General features: G+C 40.8%; 2 protein-coding genes across 2 annotated transcripts in view; both read left to right on the plus strand.

The window, feature by feature from the left end:
• The first annotated feature begins 3024 nt into the window (after positions 1-3024).
• Positions 3025-17973, plus strand: CALM2 (calmodulin 2). The gene is made up of 6 exons (XM_010364295.2): positions 3025-3139; positions 8801-8831; positions 15554-15697; positions 15782-15888; positions 16288-16423; positions 17333-17973. The coding sequence occupies exons 1-6, from the start codon at positions 3137-3139 to the stop codon at positions 17359-17361; spliced, it is 450 nt and encodes a 149-aa protein (XP_010362597.1). The 5' UTR covers positions 3025-3136; the 3' UTR covers positions 17362-17973.
• Positions 17974-21933: 3960 nt separating this feature from the next.
• The window catches only part of STPG4 (sperm-tail PG-rich repeat containing 4), a 63660-nt gene continuing 60352 nt past the window's right edge, over positions 21934-25241 (plus strand). Inside the window, exons 1-2 of the mRNA XM_010364296.2 lie at positions 21934-22243; positions 23113-23300. Of these exons, the coding sequence (XP_010362598.1) occupies positions 23220-23300 (81 nt within the window). The 5' untranslated portion in view covers positions 21934-22243; positions 23113-23219. The remainder of the gene's footprint in view (positions 22244-23112; positions 23301-25241) is intronic.

Genomic DNA, 25241 nt, shown 5'->3' on the forward strand with positions numbered 1-25241 from the left:
CATTAGCACAGATGGCTGGAGGAGGGAAGCTATGGGATTGAAGTGTCAAAGGATAGGGCTTCTGTTATCTCTGACCTACAAATTGAGGAAGAGGTGTGGAGAGGAAGTACATTCTCACTTTCCCAGCATGGGCAAAGGCAGAGAGCTGTAAGGTCTTACCAGTCAGGACAGGAAAATTCAAAGACAACCACCTCCTAGGGCTTGACATGTTGGTCATCACCAACTTTCTCAGTGGCAATTGCCAAAGTGAGGCAGCACTGTATGTCATGTTGTGGAAGACAAATGCTCTAGAAATAAATTGACTTGAAACAGTCTCAAATACACATAAACCACAATGGCTTTAAATGTAACTCTTGACTTTTTTCTCATTTTCTTTCTCTTCTAAGACAGGTCAGCAAGGAAAGTTCTGCAAGAGAGGCTTTACGGAAATTCAACCTAAGAAACCTGGGTGGATTTTTATGTATCTGCTGTAACAAACGTATTTCACTCCTAAATACTTGTTTTAAAGCTCCTGGAGCCTTTAAACTCCAGAGATGGATACATACATCTCCAAGCATGCACCTGTATTTCAGACTTAACGATGCACTTCTTATATGCTATACATCAATCCTTTTAAAAATTCATTTTCTAGAGGAGGTGATTATTCATTTTGTCATTCAATTTCCCATCATTAAAAATTTCATGCAGTAAAATCACTGCATACTAATGGGGTACTGTGTAAAGAGAGTATTTTTAGTGACTAAGTTGAAAGAAAAGATCATTGATGGCTCTTCCATCTGTGGATTTGAGGAGGAATCAGAGACAAATTTCTGAAGAATACCTTGGAAAGACCTGGAAGCTACCAGAATGCAGAGTAATGAAATGGAGGCCTTAGGGCTCCCTTTTCAGCTCAGATTCTGAAGCAGAGGTGCCCGCTTTTAAGTAACATTCTGTCTCAATGGTATTTCATTCACAGGATAAAGTTAATTCAATCTCCTTTCCCCCTACCATCATGACGTCACCACATTAGCAAGGACAATAGAAGCACAGGGTCCTGAGTTTGCACTGACTGGTCATTCATCTGAAAGGAAGGTCACAGGGTTGCCAACGCTAATTGGAAGAGCATTTAATGCCTGGTTTGCATGACTGAAAAAAAGAGGACCCACCTCTGGCCTGGCAAAGAAAAGACTTTTGATGGTGTGAGAAAATGTCTAACTTGGCTAAAGGAGGTCAAATTCCACTGAAGCCTTCCAAGTGGGTGCAGATAACTGTTAGCATCAGAAATGGTCCTGCTGGGCAGTGCAGTGTTCTGTAGGGAGCTGTCTTCAGTAGGCAAGATTTCACCATGGCTTGCAAAAAATGCTTTTCACTGGGTTTTAAAGGTCCATATGCTTGTGTTTTTACTGGAAAATTCTCAGACCTTGATACGGCCTGTGATGACTTTTTTTTTTTTTTTTTTCCTGAGCTGAATTCTACCAACAATCTTCTTAAGGAACTGCATTTTGAGCTTTAAACCTTATTCTTCTTTAATTTCCCAGCGTCCTCTCTGCCTAATGGGGCTGGCTGTCTACCTGGGGCTTTAGTAATGCCTATCCTCTTGCAACTCCTCCATCATACCACGCAACTGCACTCCTCCGGGCCTTTGCCGTCACTTACTTCACCCAGAACTTGCTCCCTTCTTTCCTCCCTGCTTTTTCCTAGCCCATTTTATAACATTAGACAATTTAGGAGTTATCTTCTCTAGGAACCCTTTCTGGAACCTCTATAGTGGGCTAAAGTCCTCACCTCTGCATCTCATAAGCCCCTCTATAGTTACAATTATATTCAAATCGAGTTCACACAGTAGGTGTTCACTATCCACCTGTTAAATATTTCAGGTACGTACACCTTTGTTTATTTTGGATGGGACCAAGGAGCTAGTTTTTATTTGGTTTTTCAAATATTCACTTAAATCTGTGGAGTTAGAAACCCAAAAGGGCAAATTTCCTATGAAGGGGAAGGCATATTATAGTGACCAATTGTTGGAGTCCTACCCTGTGCCAGGTACTTTAACACTTTACATTAATTCTATCTTTGCATAATTCTAATTTCCACAATATTCTTTCGAGATAGGTCTTATAGCCTGTATTTTACAAGTGAGGCTAAAAATTAAATGATTCATCCAAGGTCATGCATCTGAGAGAGGGACCCAGCTAACTCATGCCCAGCTCTGTCCAATCCAGAACCCTTTTACCCCACGATAACAAGGGGCCAGTTCGAGAGACTAATCCCACTGAATCTCGGATACTGGGACTTTTGAGTGAATTTTCTTTTCTGGTAAATTACCCCTGGCAAAGAACGCGAAGAGGAAGTATAAACGGAAGACCCTTTGAGATTACCCTGTCAGCTGAACAGCTACATTTGCCCGTATCCAGATTTACATGGGTTTTGTGAGTGGGTGAAATGAAAAACGTGCGGCTTCCATGAGGCCAAAACACCAGGCTAAAAAGCTGTTCGGGGTTCGCGTTTATCGGAATCTTTCAGCTTCATTCTTCATCGGCTTAAGGTGTTTTCGTCTACCCCTCAATAAGAGGCGGGAAAGTGGATGAGTGTGGCAGGGAAGGATAAGTGGAAGAGGAAGGTTCTCCCGCCAAGCGCAAAAGCAGCGACTCTCCCGCCTGGCGCAGTTGCCAGGACAGCGCGGCCGGAGCAGCAACGGCAGAAACCGCACCGTCCCGGCGGCGGCTGCGAGCTCGAGTGACGCATTGCAGGTACCAACCAGCCAATCAGAAGCCGGCTCAACGACCATAGGGATACGCATCGCCGCCACGATGCTCTTCCGCGCCGCAAAGTAGCGCCCCTCAGGAGCCGCTCCACCGGCCTTTTAACGGCTCGCTGGGAAATGAAACCCACTTACGTCATCCGTTCGTCCACTTTCCTTGATTTCTTGTCTCATCGACCAAATAACTGTGAAGAAAGGGGTCCCGCGAAGAGTTTGAGGGGAGGGGGTTGGCCGGGACTCGTTTGCGATGTTCCGTTATCTGGATGCGGCGGAGGGATCTGTTGGAGGGAGGTGTTTATGAGGCGCTGGGGGCGGAGGAGGAGAATTTAGTCCGAGTGGAGCGAGCGAGCTGACTGGTTGTGTGGTCGCGTCTCGGAAACCGGCAGCGCTTGCAGCATGGTGAGTGCATCGCTGAGCTGCCGGCGCTGGGCCTATGGAGGGGAGAAACTGGAGCGAATTGACTAAAGAAAGGAAACTCGCCTCCCTTACACCTTCAAGGAGTGGTTTCTGCCAGAGGGATGGCGCGAAAGAGGCCAGGGATGCCCGCGACGGTTGTGTCGCAGGTGCTCCCCCACCCCCATTCTCCTCAGGGGGGCTTCCTCTAGTGAGTTGAGGGCCGGACGCACAGTTCCTGAGGTGGTGAAGCTCCTCGGGGGCTTGGCTGGAGGAGGATGGGTCCGGGATGAGCGACAGCCCAGTGCATGGGAAGGAGAGAAAGTGAAGGAAGGGAAAGAGGGAGCGCAGAGAGCCTTCTGTCGGGCGTCTAGAAAGGTCAAACTGGGGCCGGATTCAAATTCCCCAACGGACGGTTAGTGCGGGCGCCAGGAAGCGCCTTTGTCCGCTTGCGGCCGCCATGCGCCCAGGGGGCGGGAGGAGCGCGCGGGGCCCTGGGGCGAACGCCGGCGCCGCAGTTAGCCCGCGTCCTCCGCGTGCCGGGATCCAGGGGGCGCGCGGCGGGCGGGCGGCGCGCTGTGTGGGCCGAGCCCGCGCGGCGCAGGGAGCGGCCGGTGGGGGCGGGGCGGGCGAGCGCCGCGTGGGACCCGAAGCCGCCGCCCCGGTAGGCCCCGCTCGAGCTCCAGCTGCTGTGCTGGCACCTGCAGGACTGCGGAGATCCCCGCGGCGCTGCGGGGCCGTTGGCCGGGATGGGAGGGGGAGGGGGGCCTCGACGGTTTCCCATCCGCCTCTGGCAACCCTAATTTTCCTGCTCTATCTGGGCCTTGGGGCGTCTTCCACCACGCAGGCCGGATGCGTTTTTAAAAAATTGCTTTTTAAAGTGTCGTTGAAAAGAAATTAGCTTTACCCCTGAAGTCAGGGGCGCATCCTCGCAATATACATCCTGTTATGGAAAGTTCGGCTCCAGCTGGGGTTCTACAAGGCGTTTCCTGTTCACCGCCAGAGGAAAGCAAGCTCCGGAGTGACTGCCTTCTGAAAGTCCGTCTTGTAAAAACAATTGGACGGATGCCTTTGAAAAGCCCCTGTCTCTATCCTTTTCTTGAAAACAGTGTGCAGTCCTAATGTTAAAGAACCACGACCACATAAAAACATTGCTCCCCTTCTGCTGCTTTGAAAACGACCCCTAAATTCCGTGTAGAAGTTGCCAGGTCGTCTTAACGTTCACTTCATTTGTATGATGTCTGTCTGTCGAATACTGTGATGGAAGAGTGTTTGCGGGGGGAGGAGCAGGGAATTTTTTTAAGCATTTTCCGGTCACCTCAGACTGGAGATCATGTTCTTTCCTGAAAAAAAAAAAAAAAAAAAAACCCTAATGAGGGCGGTCATCTGCGATACTTACTTTGTGGTTCCTTCTGCCAAGTGGTTACAGCGATGGGTGTGTCCAGGAGGCAAGGTGACATCTTAAACAGGAGTTGGGGATCCTTGCCAACTGAAACCTCCAGCCTGTGTGGGTGTGGGGAGAGGAGTTCACCTTAAAAGTAGCGTTCATTGAAGTTTGATGGATTCGCTTTATCTTGATATTTTAAATATTCTGAATTTGAATGTGCTGGTTACATTTGCTTTCTCCAAGATGTAGTTATAGGCATATGTAATAAACATTACAAGTTGTGGAGTAAGCTATTTTTTAAAATAAATGAAGGGTAAAGTTTTCTTTAATCAGTTTTCATAATTAGTAATTCGAATAGATTTTTCTTGGTGGAGTTGGTATCCACACTTTTGTGGTCCGTTGCCCAGTGTTAAGCTTTTGTAGTTACTGTTTGCATCACTGGTGCTTTGGGGGTTTTCAGTTAAATTGGCAGCTCTTACTAGAAGAGACAAAGTCGAAAAAAACAATACAGATTGAGAGATACCATTAGTAAATTTGAAAATTGCCCTCAGATAACTTCATAATTGAGGACTGAGATTTTAAATTAGGACTTCAATTAAAAAAAGTAGCCGGGCATAGTGGCCTGTGCGTGTAGTCCTGGCTACTCAATGGGCTGAGGCAGGAGGATCATCTTGGGCCCGGGAGTTGGAGACTGTAGTGAGGTATGATCACACCAGTGCACTCCCTGGGCAACAGAGTGAGACCCTGTCTCTCAAAAAATAAAAAAATTAGGACCCCAAGTTAAAGTGTAAAAAATTTTATATGGAAGTTAAGTAAGATTGTTCATGTAACTTTTGAGTTTACGTGTAGTCAACATATGCTCAGTGAAAACGGGATTGCTTCAAGAGGACTTTGAGGCCAGGGTGATTAGGTAAGTAAAAGATGTAAAACGGTAGAAAATTTTTGTCACTTGACTCTAAATAATTATTCCGATAAGTGCCAAGGCCTGTTTCTGTTAGGCTTAGAAGATCAAAGGAGTTGGCTCTTTTAAAATATAGAAAGCTCTAGCTTCAGCTAGAATTTAGGCCTTTAGTAATAGCCCTAATTTTTATGAAGCCATTTTGTTCCGGTGATCTTTTGGTGAGAGATGCTATGTAAGTACTATTATTCAAAATCAGCTGTCTTTTTACCCTAACGAAATAATTTAGATTGCTTTTGATATAGGTAAAACAAATATCCTGGCTTCCATAATTGTAGAAAAAACTTCACATAGGAATCCTTTGTTGTATCAAAGTAGCACCTGATGGGAATGAACATACAGGAATGGTTGAAGGATAGCAGTTCGTGTTCCATTTCAAGCCTATGGGCTCACACATTTATTCAGATAAGAACTTGAGTTTTGTTTTTTTTTTTAACCACCTTTCACTAGATAAACTCCTACAGTATTCATACATACTTTTGAATGGCATGTAGGAAATGTTTGATAGGTACTTAATGTATTCACTTCAGGTCACTAATGTAATACAGGTTCGTGCTTCTTCGTGTTGACAGATCACCTGTGGTTCTCCAAAATGAACATTCTAATACAGGAGGTCTAGGGAGAAACCTGAGTATATACTAATGCCTAGAACTTTCTCTGGAGTGGCGAGAGCAGTGGGAAGAATTATATCAATAGCTACAGAAATAAGGGAGTAAGAACAAGTCATCTCTCTAGTGAATTATTATTCACTTCACTGAGATAAACATACATGTTAATGAACTTGAGTTTTCCCAAAAGTAGAATTCTTCTGGTTCTTCTAAGAAAATGGCACTCCATGGAAACAGAGGGAAGAACCAAATTTATTCGCCTTTGTGGCAGTTGGGAAAGTTAGTGCTAGGAAGTCTCCTTGATTTATGGTAGGCTTTATTCTGGATATTGCTGGTAAAAGTTTATTCTAAAACCTGAACACTGGATAAGTAGTAAATACAAAAAGCTTGTCAACCTTCCAAGGAAAATTGAGAGCTTTCAGGTTATGTGAGTAATTTAGTCTCTTGGGTGCTTAGTTCATTCCTTGAAGCTGAATTTTGTGATCTCTTCCAAGATTGCATTTGCTTGGAGGTAGATAAGATGGTATGAGGTCCCTAAATTTTGACTTTCCAAGCAAAATTGGACAGTGGTTCCTTTTGCTAACATCCTCGTTTCTTCCTAAGGCGGCTCATGTTTCATATACAGTAGCCTTCCCAAAATCCCATTCCCCCCGCCCCGCCCCCACCATGTAGAGAGAACAAACCTGTCTCCCTTCCTGTACAGAGTACGGGATCCTTCAGCTTTCACACAGGTTACAGTGTCTGCCACACACTTAGCTCAACTTTAAGTTTTGAAGTGATGTCACCTGCTGCATTTGTCCCTGGGTTGCACCTTGTGGATTTAGTTTGCATAAATTTTCTCAGCTTAAACAAAGTTAACATTGAATAGATGGCTTAATAAATGCCATGCATGCCTACATTCTGTGTGGAAATTGAGCTAGTCAGGTTGATATTTAACATTGTAGGTTCTTTGTTTAGTTAATTTATATAAAATAATGGTTACCATTTAACTCTTTAGGTTAGCTTTGTACATAGCATCTCACTTTGCACAACAACCCTGCAAGGTAAGTATTGTTACTCTTGTGTTACAAATGAAGTTGACTGAGAGGTTGAGTACCACGTCCAAGGTCACACAGCTATTAAATGCCAGAGCTGGGATACTAGCCTGTGACTCAGAACTTGATGCTCCCCCCGCCCCCCCCCCCCACACGCCATGCACGCCAGGTTGCCCTTCCTTTCAGAAATGATGGAAGTCCTGCAAAATGCACTAAACTGAAGTAACGTAGCTTCTATTATAACAAAGTAAATAATTCAGTAGATTTACTGGATTTTAAACCTTACTCCTTGGGTAAACAATCTGTGACTGACTTCACACCAAATATTTGTTGGTGGAGGATTTGGACTTTAGGGATAAAAGTGGATACATTTTTTTATTTTACAAACTCTATATTTGAACTTAATTATTGGCTCTTCAGTTTTAAGTTACCAGCTTTGTTTTTTTTTTTTTTTTTTTTTTTTTAAATGAATTTGATTTACATCGTGGTCAAATAAAAATTGCTGAGCAGGGAAAATAAACTACTTTCTGGATTCCTTCTTGAATTTTCTCATGCTGTGCCCTAGAGAAAATGTGAAGCCATTCCACATTAAGGTGTTACTTTTCCCAGGGGTGTGTTCATTTAAAAAGAATAAAGTCAGGCAACGTTTATTTTTCTTTTCCTATAAATAAATGAATGGATTAATCATTGTATACTTGACTCCTATGTTCGTGGGATTTTAGATAGGAAGCTGTTTCTTAGCTGTGCTTCTCAATACCCCATAAGGAGTTGCTTCATGGATGTATATACTAATAAGCAGTGAAAGAAAGTGTATGTTCAAAGAATACAACAAGGAGTATGGATATTTTGCAATCATCTTTATATATTATGGTGCTCTGAATTAAAAGCTGAAAGTTACTGGGTATGTCTGACACCTTAGTGCTTTATCTTGGTTCTACTAATTTTGCCTGCCCCACTCCCACTTAACCCTAGCCTCATGCCTTATATAGGGGATAATAAGATTATAAGGTTATTATTAAGATTGAATAAGGACAAAATTTATAATGGGTTTTAGCAAATGGCAGAAAATATTTTCTGAAGAAAACCAAGTGCTATTAAAAAACATCACAAGCCTTAGGCTTACTTTGGGATTTTAAAAACCAAGAGAAAATGGATGGCTGAACTTTTAAACATTTGGTAAGTATTAGTTCAGAGCTCTGGATTCTTTGCATTTTGTCTGCTGGGTGAGAAGGAATAAAAGCTTGTTGTGCCTTTTTTTTTTTAGATCACTTTAATTTCAAAACGATGTGTTTAACCATTTGTGGGAGTAATTTTCATTTTGTGATCCTGAAGCATTTTGATTCAGTGGGAATTTCTGGTGATTTATATCTGGCATAGAAGTGAGCTTAAGTTTAGCTATTCTAACGTTGAAAAAGAAAGCAATGTTTCTATTGGATTCTAAATTATACTTTCAAAAATATTCTGAAGTATTTGTATATCTTAAACTTGGAGTTAAGACAGCTTAGCTTTGAAGATAAGAAAACCAGATGCGTGCCTTTTCTACCCAGATGTGTTTGTTGCTGGAACTAAATGAAACAGTAAATGAAACAGTTTAAAACCCTGGAAAGGTTTTAAACTTGTTTCTATAACTGCTAATCTACATACTCAAGTCACTAACCTATCTCTTCGATCTCTTTGTAGGCTGACCAACTGACTGAAGAGCAGATTGCAGGTGAGAAATACTCAGCTAGATTGTACCCATTAGATTGTTACTATTAATTGAATAGCCAACGTCAGAATAAGAGACTTGTGTGAAATAATTGACTTTGGTATATGTCATGTATACTAACATAAGGGTATAATACAATACAGTAATTCAAACTGCTTTGGCAAGTGGGATTGTAAACTTGCCGGTGGAAGATGTGCAGGGCTAATTGTAATTAAAGACATGTATTTTAGTCTGCGTGGATATACTTTGGAGCCTGGTGGTATAGTGGTGGTCTTTGTTTTGTTTTCTGAAGACTACCTTAGTATTCAGGAGTTCTGGTCTAGCTAACACTCTAACTTCAAATCAGTCTCCACAAGAAAAGAGGGCTAAGAAGTAACTAAGGCAGCTTGAAATGGAGAATCAAAAAAGAAACATTGAATTTACCCTTGTTAAAATTAGCTAATATTTTAACCTAAGAATTGCATATATAATCAATCGGAATAATCATTTCTCAAGTGAAAAAATTTAAGAAGTTGGCATTCTATTTTATAAATGTCACTGTAGCAATATGGATTTTTCTTTTAAAAGCAGTGACAGCTGTTGAAATGAAGCTGCTTAAATATTGTCCCCTTTAGTTTGCTATGGAAGTATGCAAAATTATTACATAAAACCTGATGTCATGTTCTCTTTATGCCATGCCATAGAACATTAATACTTTTGACTTATCCTTATACTTTGAGATGGCTGGTTAATGTCAATGTTGGGGAAACTTTTTTCCCCCCTTGCTGGAGTTGTTTTTTTTTTTTTTTTTTTTTTTTTAAATTGTAGTGTTGAAATGCTTTGCAAACTATTACTTTGTTTTCATTAGCGACTTTTATTAGCATGAGCACCAAGCAGTTTATCTGCCACAGTTTTCACAGTAACCAGGAAGGGTTTGATAAGAGCTCAAAAGCACTTGAGAACTTTTTCTAATGCTGGAGAAAACTGTGAGAAGCCCAATTGGAACTATATAGCCCATTTAAAGCAAGCTCCCCACTTCCATAAGCATATAGAAATTTGGGGAATACCAGAATTACACTAGTCACCTCAAATATTCATCACAAACACTATTTGATAGGACTGTAGGTAGAAAGCTATTAGTATTAAAGACAAATTTAAGCAGGTTTTATTTTTATTTATTGTGTAATTTGACTTAGTGTTTACTATCTGAGGTTGGTAAATTACATGTATTGAATGTTATCAACAAAAAGCAAACAGTTTTGGGAATAATTTTTTTTGTTGAGTTACACTGTTATAAAGGTATCACCGATTTGATCTCATGTCTCCTCAAAAAAAACAGACTGCACCTGATGGCTGGTAATCTTACCACTTTGGGAGGCTGAGGCAGCAGGTTCACTTGAGCCCAGGAGTTTGAGACCAGCCTGGGCAACATAGTGAGACCCCATCTCTACAAAGTAAATGTGTCATCAAAATGTTTTTCTGAAGTAGTTTTTTTATAAATATACTGTCTCCTTCCCAAACTATCTTAGGCTATCTAATACTTTCAGTCTTAAACTCTGACCTTCTCTAATACACCTGCCTTTCATTTCTCAATATTCCCAGTCAGGTAGTGGCACATACTGTACACAGTACAACATGTTGACTTTAGGGTAGAAAATGTATTAGTGTGTCTATTGCATAGTTGATGGTCATTTCTGCTCTCCTAAACACACAACTGTTTAAAAAGAAAGTTTGTTGGCTGGGCGCAGTGGCTCACGCCTGTAATTCCAGCACTTTGGGAGGCCGAGGCGGATCACTTGAGGTCAGGAGTTCGTGACCAGCCTGGGCAACGTGGCGAAGCCCCGTCTCTCCTAAAAATACAAAAATTAGCCAGGCGTGGTGGTGTGCTCCTGGAATCCCAGCTACTCAGGAGCCTGAGGCAGGAGAATCACTTGAACCCAGGAGGCGGACGTTGCAGTGAGGTGAGATCGTGCCCCTGCACTCCGGCCTGGGCGACAAAGCGAGACTTCGTCTCAAAAAAAAAAAAGTTTCTATTGAATATGAGAATGATAGCATTTTTATTTTTTATTTATTTATTTTTTTTGAGACGGAGTCTCGCTCTCGCCCAGGCTGGAGTGCAGTGGCGCGATCTCGGCTCACCGCAAGCTCTGCCTCCTGGGTTCACGCCATTCTCCTGCCTCAGCCTCCCCAGTAGCTGCGACTGCAGGCGCCCGCCACCTTGCCCGGCTAATTTTTTGTATTTTTAGTAGAGACGGGGTTTCACCGTGTTAGCCAGGATGGTCTCGATCTCCTGACTTCGTGATCCACCCGCCTCAGCCTCCCAAAGTGCTGGGATTACAGGCGTGAGCCATCACGCCCAGCAGCATTTTTATTTTTTAATTTTTTTTTTTGAGACAGTTTCACTCTTGTTGCCTAGGCTGGAGTGCAGTGGCGCCACCTCCGTCTAGTATGACTTCACTAACAAGTTCATTTTATTGATAACTCTGCCATGATGTCATTAGTTGTTGGTGTTTGACTTTTGGAAGACTGATAGGAAAAATGTACAGTAATTTTTCCTTAAGAAATCTGTACCTAAACTTTCATTAAATTTTCAAGGTCCAAATTTGTTTGACAAAAATATTAATGTTACTCAATGTATAGCAACAATTGCATGAAGTGCCAAAAGAGTTCCAATACATGATCTCTAAGGGATTATTAAATTCAGAATTTTGTGAAGAAATAGAAGTTAATAAACAGTCATTTGATTTGTAATTGTCTTGTGATAACCTATTTTAATAAAATTTTAAAAACATGTTATTTTAATAAAATTGTATGTTTAGGTAATAAACTAATTAGGGAAGGGCCCTGGGGTTGCTAATGAACAAATAAAACTTGAGTAATAGATTTTTCTGAAAATTTCAATTTGATCATAGCTAAAATGGATTTTGGTAGGTTCCTTATACCTATCAATTATGTAGAAGATAGCTATTCTGTGGCATTCAGGACCTGTTCTCTTTATTGTATATTTAGGTTTTGACTCTTGGATTTATATTTCAAGTCATTCCTGGGAGTTACTGTTTAGAATTATATGCTTCTGTACATAAAGATTATGCTAGTTTTGAAGTACAGGTAAACTGTAAAGGCAGGTGAATTAAAATTTTACTTTGGGGTTTATTATTTTGAGGTTTTACAGGTATTTTTTACTCTTGAGTATAAAATACAAGTAGAAATTTGGAATAAACCTTGACCTTTAAAAGAAATGTTATTTGTTCCTTTCTTGAATGAATAACAAATAGTATTAGCATAGATAGGGTTTTCTTTTCTGCATTTTACTTATTCTAGCAAACATTTTAAGTGCTATTAGATTTTCAAATTTCTTGAAAGTTATACATAGATAATCTTACACTATGCATCTTCCAGTATTCATCTTTTTGTTAAATCGTATAATAGAAAGGTGACTACTGCTAATTAAACATTGGGAATTTATGCACCTAATGGTGGTGTTAAAAGATACCCATAGTAGAGAATGTAATATAAACAAATACATACCTCACAGTCCTTTAATTTTCTTGTAACCTATATTAGGTGAAAGGTGCAATGTGTCTGAATGCTGATATATGTATTTCTAGATATTTCTACATTCTGTTTAAAAACAGTAAAATTGAAATGTCTTTATCAGTTGTGCTATTTGTAGGTGGAGACTCCCTGATCTATTTTTGTCATTAGGTTGATCTAGGTTAGCGCTGTATACTATTTGCATAAAATCAGTTAGTGTGGAATGAACTTTCTGATAGGTATTAGATGAGTTCCTCTACAAACCAGTAATATTTAAATAAGAAAGAATGCAGTTAGGAGGCAATTGTAGTAGCCCCAGCAAAGGATGATGGAGCCTTGAACCAAAATACTGATTGTAGAGATGGAGGAAAAATTAGGCAGTACTTAAATGGTAGAATTCGAGACTTGTTGGCAGATTTCAGATGGAAAGAGTTAAAAGTGGCTCTTGGGCGTTTGCTAGTATCTTTAGGGTTGCTTTGAGTATAGAATTCATCTTCATATGTTTTGCTTGTGATCAGCCAGGGGAGATATATCCTGTAGACAGCCAGAAATAAAGATATTTATTGAGCAAGATGAGTAGACTAAAGATACCTTCGTTGTAAGTGAGTATAGATGAAATGGCCCAGGAGTGCGAAAAAAAGGATAAAATTGGTCACATCTAGACATAAGAGACAGGAGTAAGAGCCTTTGGCAGTATGTGGTAGGAGGAAAATCAAAGTACTGTTATGAAGGCTAAGAGAAGTTTTGAGAAGTTTTCCATACAGTTTTGGATGCTGCAAGAAAATGAGATCATCTTTATCTTGACATTTATTAAGTATTTGTTTGTTGGACATAGTTGTACGTGTTTTACACATACTAATTCTTTTATGAGGGATGACCAGGTGAACACCCCTTGTGGGCGTGGTATACTGTGTTGCTGCACATACTGGGCACATTAATGCCATTTCACAGAAATGAGGAAGCTGAGGCAGAAAAGGTTTAGTAACTTGTCCAGATTGCATTGCCAGAAGAAGGAACAGAGCTAGGAAATTCTAACGCAGTAGTCAAGTTACAAAGTCTCATTTTAGTTTTTATACCGTATGGCTTCACACTGAAACATACTTGATGGATTGGGTGACTGACTAGTGGTCATTGGTAAACTCAGCATTTTCAGGTGATGAGTTGGAGCTGTATGTCATTTTAAAATAGTGGATTGTTAGAAGAGAGGAAACTGGTATGAGTAGTAGTGCCTTCCAAAATTTGGGGAGGGATAAGGGCAAACACTTAAAATATAACTAAGGTTTCAGTTTAGTTTTATGCTAAGCGATGTAAAGATATTTATGTGGTAATGGGCAAATGAGTGGAAGAATAGTTGAGTCCACAGAAGAGGTAGTATGGAATGAAACTGGAAGGTGTATGCGAATTGGAGTAGGGATAAACAGGCAGGGAATAAATTGGCCTTAGACTGAAAAGAAGGTACACCATTTCTTAAACATGTGTCACATACACATTTTCAAACGTATGGCTATGTTGGGAAAGCTTAATGGCCCCATGAACTTGGAAACTTTTTGTATTCGTTTGCTGATAGGGTCTAATATCCTCTGGAAAACGACTTACTTGGAAAATACTAGCTGTATTATTTACTCATTGGTATAACTTTGCAGTATCAAAGTTAGTCTGTTTTAGTTTCTTCCCTTTTTTTTTTTTTTTTTTTTTTGAGATGAGTCTTGCCCTGTTGCCCAACCTGGAGTGCAGTGGCGAGATCTCTGCTCACTGCAGCCTCTACCTCTTGGGTTCAAGCAATTCTGCTGTAGCCTCCCAAGTAGCTGGGACTACAGGTGCAGCCGCCACACCCAGCTAATTGTGTGTGTGTTTGTTTTAGTAGAGATGGGGTTTCACCGTGTTGGCTTAGGCTGGTCTCAAACTCCTCCTGAGCACAGGCAGTCCACCCACCTCGGCCTCCCACAAGTGCTAGGATTACAGGTGTGAGCCCCTGCACCTGGCCTGTTAATCTGTAAATGGTGAATGAAGCCAGGTAGTCTGGAGTGTTGCACCAGCAGGTTACCATGTAATGTAGTGATGTACTAGAAGGAACATATAGCTGGGCACAGTGGCTCATGCCCTGTAATCCCAGCACTTTGGAAGGCTGAGGTAGCTGGGCACAGTGGCTCATGCCCTGTAATCCCAGCGCTTTGGAAGGCTGAGGCTTCGGGTGGATCACCTGAGGTCAGGAGTTTGAGACCAGCCTGACTAACATGGAGAAACCCAGTCTCTGCTAAAAATACAAAATAAGCTGGGCGTGGTGGTGCATGCCTGTAATCCCAGCTACTTGGGAGACTGAGGCAGGAGAATTGCTTGATCCTGGGAGGAAGAGGTTGCGGTGGGCCGAGATTGCACCATTGCAGTCCAGCTTGGGCAACAAGAGCGAAACTCCGTCTCAAAAAAAAAAAAAAAAAAAAAAAAGAAGGAACATACTATCACAACAAGATCTTAAGGAATAATCTGTTTCACTGTATAAGGTTGGGGTTTTAATATTCCAAAGAAAGCTCAAAATGATCTTTGTTCTCAGTGACATACATTTAGCTAATACTGGACATTGATATCTTGATCGCCCATTGTTAGAGACTGTTTATATAGTCCCTTCTGCCTTACTAGAAAGGGAAAGTAGCCTGTTTCAATTTAGTAGGTGATTGATTTAGACTTAGTGGCTGACTCTAACTAAACACAGTATACAGAAACAGTCTAATTACTCTGTAGAAATACATATTTGGGTACCAATAGTCTTATTTTTGTTTTGTTAGGTTAGGTCTGTAATTTTGAATTATGTTCCGCAGAGCAGCTTCAATGACAAATAGTAGAGGAGCCAGTCATTTGGGGATTTGGTTCTTTTCCTCTGTAAACCTAGGATAATTTTACTTAGATCAGCATAAAAGTACAGTTGTATGATTGGCCAAAGATATATCTGAAATATTATCATAAGGTATCATAAAGATTAGGTAATCTTTAGGAATCAAAGTCACATTTCAGATGCTACCTCCACTGGTATTTTTCCTTTAAAAGTTTTTTGGGTTTTTCTGAGACATGGGGTCTTACAGTTTGGCCAGGCTGAAGTGCAGTGGCTGTTCACTGGCACGATCCCACCACTGAGTAGGCTTTAAGAGTTAATACTTTTCATTTAGGTTACATTTTATTGCTAATCTGTGTATTTGGTTTGTGGTCTTTCTTTCAAACAGAATTCAAAGAAGCTTTTTCACTATTTGACAAAGATGGTGATGGAACTATAACAACAAAGGAATTGGGAACTGTAATGAGGTCTCTTGGGCAGAATCCCACAGAAGCAGAGTTACAGGACATGATTAATGAAGTAGATGCTGATGGTAAGTCTTTAATTTTTGGGGGTGGGAGGGGTTGAAGAAATGATATTTATAATTCTGTTTGATGTTTCAACTAAACCATTTCAGGTAATGGCACAATTGACTTCCCTGAATTTCTGACAATGATGGCAAGAAAAATGAAAGACACAGACAGTGAAGAAGAAATTAGAGAAGCATTCCGTGTGTTTGATAAGGTAGGTCAAGGACTGGATACGTTAAATTTTGAGGATGAAATGAAGATACCAGGACTCGTTATGAAGACTTTTTTTTTTTTTGATGATTTACCAACATATTTTAATTATCAAGCAGAAGCTTTTTAAGAATTCTGTATAGATTTTCTAATATATGTATTGCATTAATCTTGTCAAAGGAGGTGTCACTTGACTTTGGGACTTAGGAAATAGTGATTTCAATATAGGACATTTTGCTTGGCTCTTAATGACATTTGTAGGTCAACTATGTGTGTAGATTTGTATGCATTTCTAAAGTACATTTTTCCCCCAAGGCAAAATTTAGTAGTAAACTTAATAAATTTCCATTCCAACTCTCAAGTCTGTAATTTTACTCAGAAACTATACTAAATTTTTTGCTAGGATGGCAATGGCTATATTAGTGCTGCAGAACTTCGCCATGTGATGACAAACCTTGGAGAGAAGTTAACAGATGAAGAAGTTGATGAAATGATCAGGGAAGCAGATATTGATGGTGATGGTCAAGTAAACTATGAAGGTAAATCTTTCAATCTCACCACCTCGTTCTTTACTTTGATTTTTAAGATAAGAGGTGCTTGTTAGGTAACTATCAAAGTTAGTGACCCTTCCCCCCAAATTAGGATGCTAAAACAGCTACTTATATTTAACCTTTTTAAAATTCAGAGTGTTGTCTTCAGACTAGGCAACATTGCTCTGACCTGAGAACTTAATTTACAAATATTTACTATCAGGTTCTACCCCTACACCTGGAATCAGCATTTTAACCAGATTCTTGGTTGATTCATATGTAAAGTTTGAGAAGCACTGTACAGTGTTTGTGTCGGATTGTGGAACAATACGGAAAGCAAACTTATTCTGAGTTTCCTAAAATGAAATTAATGTGACTTTCTTTTCCCGCACTGTATTTTCTTTTTTCTTTAATTGGCTTTAGTCTGAAACTGAAGTTTACATGTGCTTCAGAAGTATTGGATGTATTAACTTTGAGATGGCCATATCATGAAGCAAGGCAAATAGAAATTGAAGGATTTTCAGTAAAACTTCGTATTTTTTTCATGATGTAACTGCTTAGAAAAGAGCATAAAACTTAATGTTATAAAAATTAAATCTAGCTCATAGCACTGAATTTACATTATTGTCTTGTATTCCAGCAGACTTAAAATTCAAGTCTAAACTAAGAGCCAAGAATGCTCTTTTTATATTAGCTTATCTAAAGCATTAATTTGGCTCTTACTAATAATCCTGAATAGTTACGGTTAATGAAGTTCCAGCCTGGGGAATAAACTTGCTTCCCTCTGTACTTAATGGTAATTCTGAGGAAAGAGAGGAATGGAAAGAGTACTCAGTGGTTAAGTAAATGTGACTTTTTTTTTTTTTTTTTTGTCTTTTGCTATTGACTCAATTTTTTTGTGTACTTCTTCTTTTTCAGAGTTTGTACAAATGATGACAGCAAAGTGAAGACCTTGTACAGAATGTGTTAAATTTCTTGTACAAAATTGTTTATTTGCCTTTTCTTTGTTTGTAACTTATCTGTAAAAGATTTCTCCCTACTGTCAAAAAAATATGCATGTATAGTAATTAGGACTTCATTCCTCCATGTTTTCTTCCCTTATCTTACTGTCATTGTCCTGAAACCTTATTTTAGAAAATTGATCAAGTAACATGTTGCATGTGGCTTACTCTGGATATATCTAAGCCCTTCTGCACATCTAAAGTTAGATGGAGTTGGTCAAATGAGGGAACATCTGGGTTATGCCTTTTTTAAAGTAGTTTTCTTTAGGAACTGTCAGCATGTTGTTGTTGAAGTGTGGAGTTGTAACTCTGCGTGGACTATGGACAGTCAACAATATGTACTTAAAAGTTGCACTATTGCAAAACGGGTGTATTATCCAGGTACTCGTACACTATTTTTTTGTACTGCTGGTCCTGTACCAGAAACATTTTCTTTTATTGTTACTTGCTTTTTAAACTTTGTTTAGCCACTTAAAATCTGCTTATGGCACAATTTGCCTCAAAATCCATTCCAAGTTGTATATTTGTTTTCCAATAAAAAAATTACAATTTACCCAATGGTTGCTCTACATCTGAGTCATTTAACTGTTCAAGTCTAATAATTTTGAAAATAAAATATGGCATTGGTTTCTCCTTGGTATAATCTAGATAATTTTTTCTCGTGTGGGGAAGTGTATGGAGATGGGTGGCAGAAATAGTGAAGGTGGGAAAGGAAGGAGAAAAGGATTGGAAAAGTGAGAAAAGAGGGAGGGTAGCACAGAAAATAAGAGGAACAAAATAAGGGGTGTAACTAAGGAGAGATGGAGGAGGAAGACTGAAAAGATGGGGATCTGTGGGGCTGGCTTAGTGTGGTTACTTTTTAGGGGCCGCCATCATGCATGCCCATTCCTCCACCACCATGCCTGTCATATTGTGCTACTGTGATAGGCCCACAACACCTGTGGGTCCCCTCTGTGCCCACAGAACAAGATGGTGGCAGTCACGGGAAAAGGGGGGCAAGTTTTTTGTTTTGTTTCTTTATCCAGATTGTGTTTGACAACTTCAAAAGGCTCAAATGAAAGACTCAAAAACTTAAGTGTACCTAGCATGGGAATTGGCATAAAGAAGGTATTTACTGTTTCTTACCTTTATATTTTTCAACTTTGGCATTTGTCCACGTTGACTTAAGCTGTGCAATGATGTTTTAAATGTTTGGATGTTTAAAAAAAACACCAAATCTAGTTGGGGCGAACATCCTTATAGTTTTTACTTCTATTAGCTAATATTTTATTCATTATGCTTTTTAATTCTGTAAGATGAGAATTTTCAGCTTGCCCATCTGCAACATTTTACAAAAAAGATGTCTTTAGGAGTAAATTGGCAATGACTACACCTGTTTTAGTTTTTGCTGGCCTCTATCATTGCTTTCTCTATAATCTGAGCTACTCCAAAGGTGGTTATCAAGGTTTTTATTTTTTAAAACTACCTTTTAAATGCTTAATGAAAGATTGCATAGCAAACCAGAGCCAAGATTAAAACATTGAGTGTAATTGTTACCTGGTTATTATAGCCACAAGGTCTTTAATTTCCCAGGGGTAATTCATTATTTGGCAGGTTACTGCCCCATTGACTATTTTAATACTACTATTAGTGTGTTTTAGAGCAAGGGAAGTTACAGGCACTGATAGTCCTAATGGTATCACATGAAACTCAGGTAATTAGTTAAATAGGAAGATTTTAGATGTGTACTCTACTCCCCTTAATTGGATGTAGTAAGTTTTGTCGAAAGGAAATCCAAACAAGGTTTGTTTTTTTGTAGAGACGGGGACTCGTGTTGCCCAGGTTGGTCTTGAACTCCTGGGCTCAAGTGATCCTCCCACCTCATCCAAAGTGCTGGGATTATGAGTGGGGCTTTTTTAAAAGTTAAGTGAAATAATGAAAGGCACTTAGCATTGTCCTTGGCATTTGCGTTAAGTGTTCCATTAATTATGCTATTAAACCAGTTATGACCCTGAAAAATGACTAGGGACTTGGGCAGGCAATTGGTGTTTTTCCAGTATCAACAATGAGGTTTATGTAAATTGATATCAAGGTATATATAACAAGGACAACAAAGGTAGGCAAAACATTTTTTGCGCTCTTGTATGTCATAATTGGTCACTTCTATTGTTGAAATATTTGCAAAAGTCATGAAGTCTCGGCATCTTGATTTTACAGGAAACAAGTGTAGAATGATTGTATAATTTAGTTGTGGTCATAATGAGCTGGGTTCAAATCTCAGTTCCAGTGCTTCCTACCCACAACATAATCCTATTGTAATCCAGGACTGTGATACCACCTTCAAGTTTTTGTTTTGTTTGTTTGTTTTGAGATGGACTCCTGCACTGTTGTCTGGGCTGGAGTGCAGTGGCACAATCTCAGCTCACTGCAGCTTCCTCCTCCCGGGTTCAAGCAATTCTGCGTCAGCCTCCCAAGTAGCTGGGATTACAGGCGCCCGCCAGTACACCCGGTTAATTTTTTGTATTTTTTGTATTTTTTGTATTTTTTTTTTGAGGCGGAGTCTCGCTCTGTTGCCCGGGCTGGAGTGCAGTGGCCGGATCTCAGCTCACTGCAAGCTCCGCCTCCCAGGTTTACGCCATTCTCCTGCCTCAGCCTCCCGAGTAGCTGGGACTACAGGCGCCCGCCACCTCGCCCGGCTAGTTTTTTGTATTTTTAGTAGAGACGCGGTTTCACCGTGTTAGCCAGGATGGTCTGGATCTCCTGACCTCGTGATCCGCCCGTCTCGGCCTCCCAAAGTGCTGGGATTACAGGCTTGAGCCACCGCGCCCGGCAATTTTTTGTATTTTTAGAAGAGACAGGGTTTTACTATGTTGGCCAGGCTGGTCTTGAACTCCTGACCTTGTGATCTGCCCACCTTGGCCTCCCAAAGTGCTGGGATTACAGGTGTGAGCCACTGCACCCAGCCCCACCTTCAAGTTTAATCATACTATTAGTGTTATATTAATAGGATTGTGCTAATTGTACCAACCATAATACTGTCTGGCATGTTTGCTCTTAGATGATTCTCCCAATAAACCATTACTATTGCAGTTAAATATCACCCTTGGTGTAACGTATTTTCCTAAAATTTTTAGAAGACAGGCAACCATTTTAAAGATCTGATACATAACAGGCACTGTTGAGCTCTTACAGGTTTGTATTCTCAAGAGAAATATCTCTCCCCCTTTCTGAAACAGGATAATCTGGAAATAAATCTTAGTGATACTATATAAGACAATGTTTTCTTAAAGGAACATTTTGTTTATCCTACATGCTTAATCTGCTTTTTGGATAGTCCTTGAAGTCATTGACCCATGCTGTTTCTATTTTTGAGATACTTAAACTATTTTCTCATCTAGATGTTCCCATCTGTAATGTCACACCTTGTATGGGTTTCTGGACTTCTCTGTACCTTTCATATTCTTTTAGTCTCGAGAGTACCAGTCCCTAGTCTGCTGAGCCAGTTTTACAGGCTGAGCCAAAATAAGAAAATGAAATGAGGCACAGGGAATGGACTTGATTAATCTCTTAACATTTGTGAGAACTTTGGTATTGCCTCTTCGCTTTCTAATTTCAGTTGTTCATTTTAAACCTAGTGCCTGTTTTTTTTTTTTAAGGCTATCTTAAATGAATTTAGAATCCCAGTATTTTAAGAAACTAAAAGTCCTCTAGTCTCTTGCTCCTCAAAAAGTCACCCACAGAATCACTCAGGAGCTTGTTGGTAAAGCAGAATCTTAGGTCCTGCCTCAGAATTGGAATCAATCTGCTCTTTTTAAACAAGATCATCAGATATTTTGTATGCATATCAATTTTTGAAAAGCATTGCTGTAATCTAGTCTTTGGTTTACTTAGAGGGGAAAACCAGTCAGTGGTTTATTCAACAAATATTTTAGTCCTTGTGTTCAAAGGGGTCAATTCAAAACCCCGTGTTTTGGGTGTTTAAAATTAGAGGAGAAACGATTTGTCATGAAAGGAATCTTCCAACAATGATAGTCACGGGGTCCTTTGGGACTTGGTGGGTTAGGTTTAGAGGTCTACTCAGAGGAGTTGACTCTTGAGATTTTCCAGGTGGTCAAAGAAAGGAATAGCATTTCATGCAGAAGAGCTAGCATATGTGGAGCCAAATAGAAATGTGAAGATGGCATGTTTGGGGTTTTTGCAAGCATGATACAGCAGAGCATGCCATCCTAATAAGGGAGAGAAGTGGCCGGGCGTGATGGCTGACATCTGTAATCCCAACAATTTGGGGGGCCGAGGTGGGTGGATCGCGAGGTCAGGAGTTCAAGACCAGCCTGACCAATATGGTGAAACCCCGTCTCTACTAAAAATACAAAAATTTGCTGGGCGTGGTGGCGGGCGCCTGTAGTCCCAGCTACTCTGGAAGCCGAGGTTGCAGTGAGCTGAGATCGTGCCACTGCACTCCAGCCTGGGCAACAGAGTGAGACTTCGTTTCAAAAAAAAAAAAAAAGAAAAGAGAAAAGTGAGAGATTGGATTGTAAATGTTGCTTTTGTCCTAAAGGTAATGACAACTCACATTTACTGACTGCATTGTGCCAGACATGGCTGTGAACATTTCAAGTTAATCTTCTTTATAACCTATGTGGATAGGTACCAATTTTATTAACCCCTTCTCTATAGACAAGGAAACAAGCACAGAATAAGTCAGCATATGCAACCAGCGTCCAAGTCCTGGTAGTCAAGGGAGGAGAGTGATTCAAGAATGAGGGAATAATCAATGCAGCAATGAAAATTGAAGGCCAAGTTTCGTAAGAGCTGAAAATCCCCATTGGATTTGGCACTTGGATCACTGGTGAGTTTAAGTGCAATTTTAATTAAAAGTTGTGTGCAGGCCAGATTAAGATGTTTTTAGGAAAGTATGGGAAGTGAGAAAAGAGTCCATATTACTCTTGAAAGTTTGTAAAGGGAAGCAGAAACTTCGTGGTATAGGGCAGTGGAGCTCTAGAGTCAGGTTTGGATTTTAATTCTGGCTCTGCCATTTGTGTGTGATGCTGAGTGAACTGTGCTAAACGTCCAAGGAAACCTGTGTTTCCTCATCCAGAAAATGGGACTAATACCTACTTTGTAGGGTTGGTGTGAAGATTAAATAATGTGTGTGAAGTCCCTGGAATACAGTAGGTACTATATAAAATGAAATTAAGGTTGCGGAGGGTGTGTTTTTAAAGGTGAGAATGTTCCTAGGTTAAGAAGAAGGTACAGCTTAGAGAGGCTGACAATAAAAAGGGTCTATACTGAGAAGAATGGGGTGGCCTGTGGTTTCACAGCTAGTGAAACCCGCTGTGTCTTGTGCTCACTCCACTCTGCAAGTCAGAGACAAGAGAAGTCAGCCCCAGAGTTTCTATTTGGAGGAGCTTAGAAACAACCTTAGAAAGTCTGTGCTAAGGCAGATTTCTGTAAGTATGCCTACCAAGCACACTGCCTCCCTGTCTGGGGTGTGGGATTGGGGGTGGATTGGAAGGGAACTGATGGAGATTGTGGGTGCGCTCAAGCCCTTAACAAGCCTCCCTTTTCGCAGATCCTTACCCGAGGGCTCTCTGGCAACTCCAGAGCCCTCTAGATTTTCTTCTCACATGCGTTCGTAACCGTCTGTTTTCGAGGGTTTTCCTCTGCGCAGGTCTTCGCGCGGGATCTCAAAGTGCGTGCCTGCTTCCCTTCCCCCAGCACTAAAGATAAACCTGGCGGTTCCGGCGCGCGCGCGCGGAGCCCACGGGCCACACCCGCCTCCTAAACCGGACACCAGGCTTAGCCTAGGGAGAGAGGAGGCCACCATGGACCAGCCAGCCGTCACCACTGCCTCCACCACACTAAGGGAGGGCCTGGTGCGTGGAGAATCGTTCATCACAGCCTTGGTAAGATCGTCTGCCCCTTGCCGGCCTGGCTCCTGCTCCCCCTCAGCAGGCCCGCTGCCCTTTTCCCACAGCTCTCTAATCCCAGGCCTTGGTGCCCTTCTGGTTCCCTCTTCCTACCCTTCTCTCCCAGCCCTCACGTACGTCTCCATCTGCGGACCTTACTTCCTGGTCTTTATTGGACATTTCCTTTGTTTTATTTCTTTTCCCCTTGCTTCTTCCTTTTTTCTTCTCCTTCGCCCTTTGTTTTCTGTATTTTTCCCTTCTTCCCACTACTAGTTAAACTGGACAACTTGTTTAGTACGGTGATTGGTTTTCTTTCCCTCTCCGTTCCATCTGCTGGAAGACTGGGTTTTTCCTTCTGTGGTCACGTTTTGCTCCGCCTCCTACTTTAGTATGTACAAAAATATTTGAAGCTACCTTTGCTACGTTTTTCTTTTGGAGTCTCGATCTGTCACCCAGGCAGGAGTGCAGCGGTGTGATCTCGGCTGACTGCAACCTCCACCTCCCGGGTTCAAGGGATTCTTCTGTCTCAGCCTCCCTCGTAGCTGGGGCTTACAGGCGTGCACCGCCATGCCTGGCCTTTGTTACGTTTTTAAATAAATGTGGTTGAGGGTTGTTTAACCTAATCTTTTATCTTTTCCCTTAGAGTGAATTTAAAATGGTAGATAGGTGGAATTTAGATCACCTGTCTTGGGCAAAACAAAAGAGCAGCTGCCAATTGTCTTCCATTGGATTGATCATGTTTACTTCCCTCTCCTTCCCATCTCATTTTCCTTACTCTGTGGTAGGGGTGGGAGACCTGTCTTGATCTGCATGAGAAAGTTTAATTTCTGTGACTATAAAAGTGCCACAGAGAAGATTCAACATAAATCTCACGAAGAAGTATCAAGGAAGAAGCTCAGCTTTAGCAGTGTGCACGAGACAATGGTTTTTAGAGAAATTCACATATATCATAATAAAATAAAACCCAGTGGTACTCATAAGTACAGTAGATTTAAGTTACTAGACAGGAAGAATGAATTATATGTTTTACTGATTAGATTATTACTTTTAATGCAGTCTTGCTTGACGACCTATATTTTATAGTAATAAAGGCATTATAAATGAAAGGGGAACTCAACATTTTAATGATTTTACCTAGGACAAACAACACAAAAGGAATATACTAAACGGTTGTATTCTGTGGACAGTGGGCTGAAATAAATATGAAATAATAATGGATGAATGGGTATACAGTACTAAATATGAAGACAACAGCTTCCTTGGAAACTGAGGAATACCAAAATAATCTGCTTCTTAACTTGGCAGATGAGATGTTAAAAATTAAAGCTACATTTATTGAGCACTGATTGTAGATGCAAGTCTTTATATGTACAATGCCTTACTCTTTTTTTTTCCCCCTGAGGTGGCTTCTCGCTTTGTCGCCCAGGCTGGAGTTGCAGTGACGCGATCTCAGCCCACTGCAACCTCCGCCTCCCAAGTTCAAGTGATTCTCGTGCCTCAGCCTCCTGAGTAGGGATTACAGCCTTCTGAGTAGGGATTACAGGCATGTGCCACCATGCCCAGCTAATTTTTTTGTATTTTTAGTACAGACAGGGTTTCACCATGTTGGCCAGGCTGGTCTTAAACTCCTGGCCTCAAGTGATCCACCCAAGTTGGCCTCCCAAAGTGCTGGGATTACAGGTGTGAGCCACCACGTTTGGCATACAATGCTTTATTCTTATGGCAACTCTGGTAGTGCTTTATTTTTATACTACTGTGAGGAAGCATGAGGGTTGAGTAACTCACCCAGTGCACCTAGCTGGTAAGTGGCAGAGCTGAGTTCCAGCCTAAGTCTGTCTGGCTTCAAGCCCAACTCTTTTCTTCCTAAGAACACCAACATTTCATCACATTTAATATACGTACAACATCTCTGTGAGATGGGGATGTTTATTACTCTAA

The sequence above is a fragment of the Rhinopithecus roxellana genome, chromosome 17, assembly GCF_007565055.1.
Source record: "Rhinopithecus roxellana isolate Shanxi Qingling chromosome 17, ASM756505v1, whole genome shotgun sequence".
NCBI lineage: Eukaryota > Metazoa > Chordata > Mammalia > Primates > Cercopithecidae > Rhinopithecus > Rhinopithecus roxellana.

What these genes read in the sequence shown, in the direction of transcription:
- CALM2 (XM_010364295.2), top strand. An exon ending in TAATGAAGTAGATGCTGATG is followed by an intron (nt 15,698 to 15,781) that starts GTAAGTCTTTAA and finishes AAACCATTTCAG; the next exon opens with GTAATGGCACAATTGACTTC. An exon ending in TGGTCAAGTAAACTATGAAG is followed by an intron (nt 16,424 to 17,332) that starts GTAAATCTTTCA and finishes CTTCTTTTTCAG; the next exon opens with AGTTTGTACAAATGATGACA.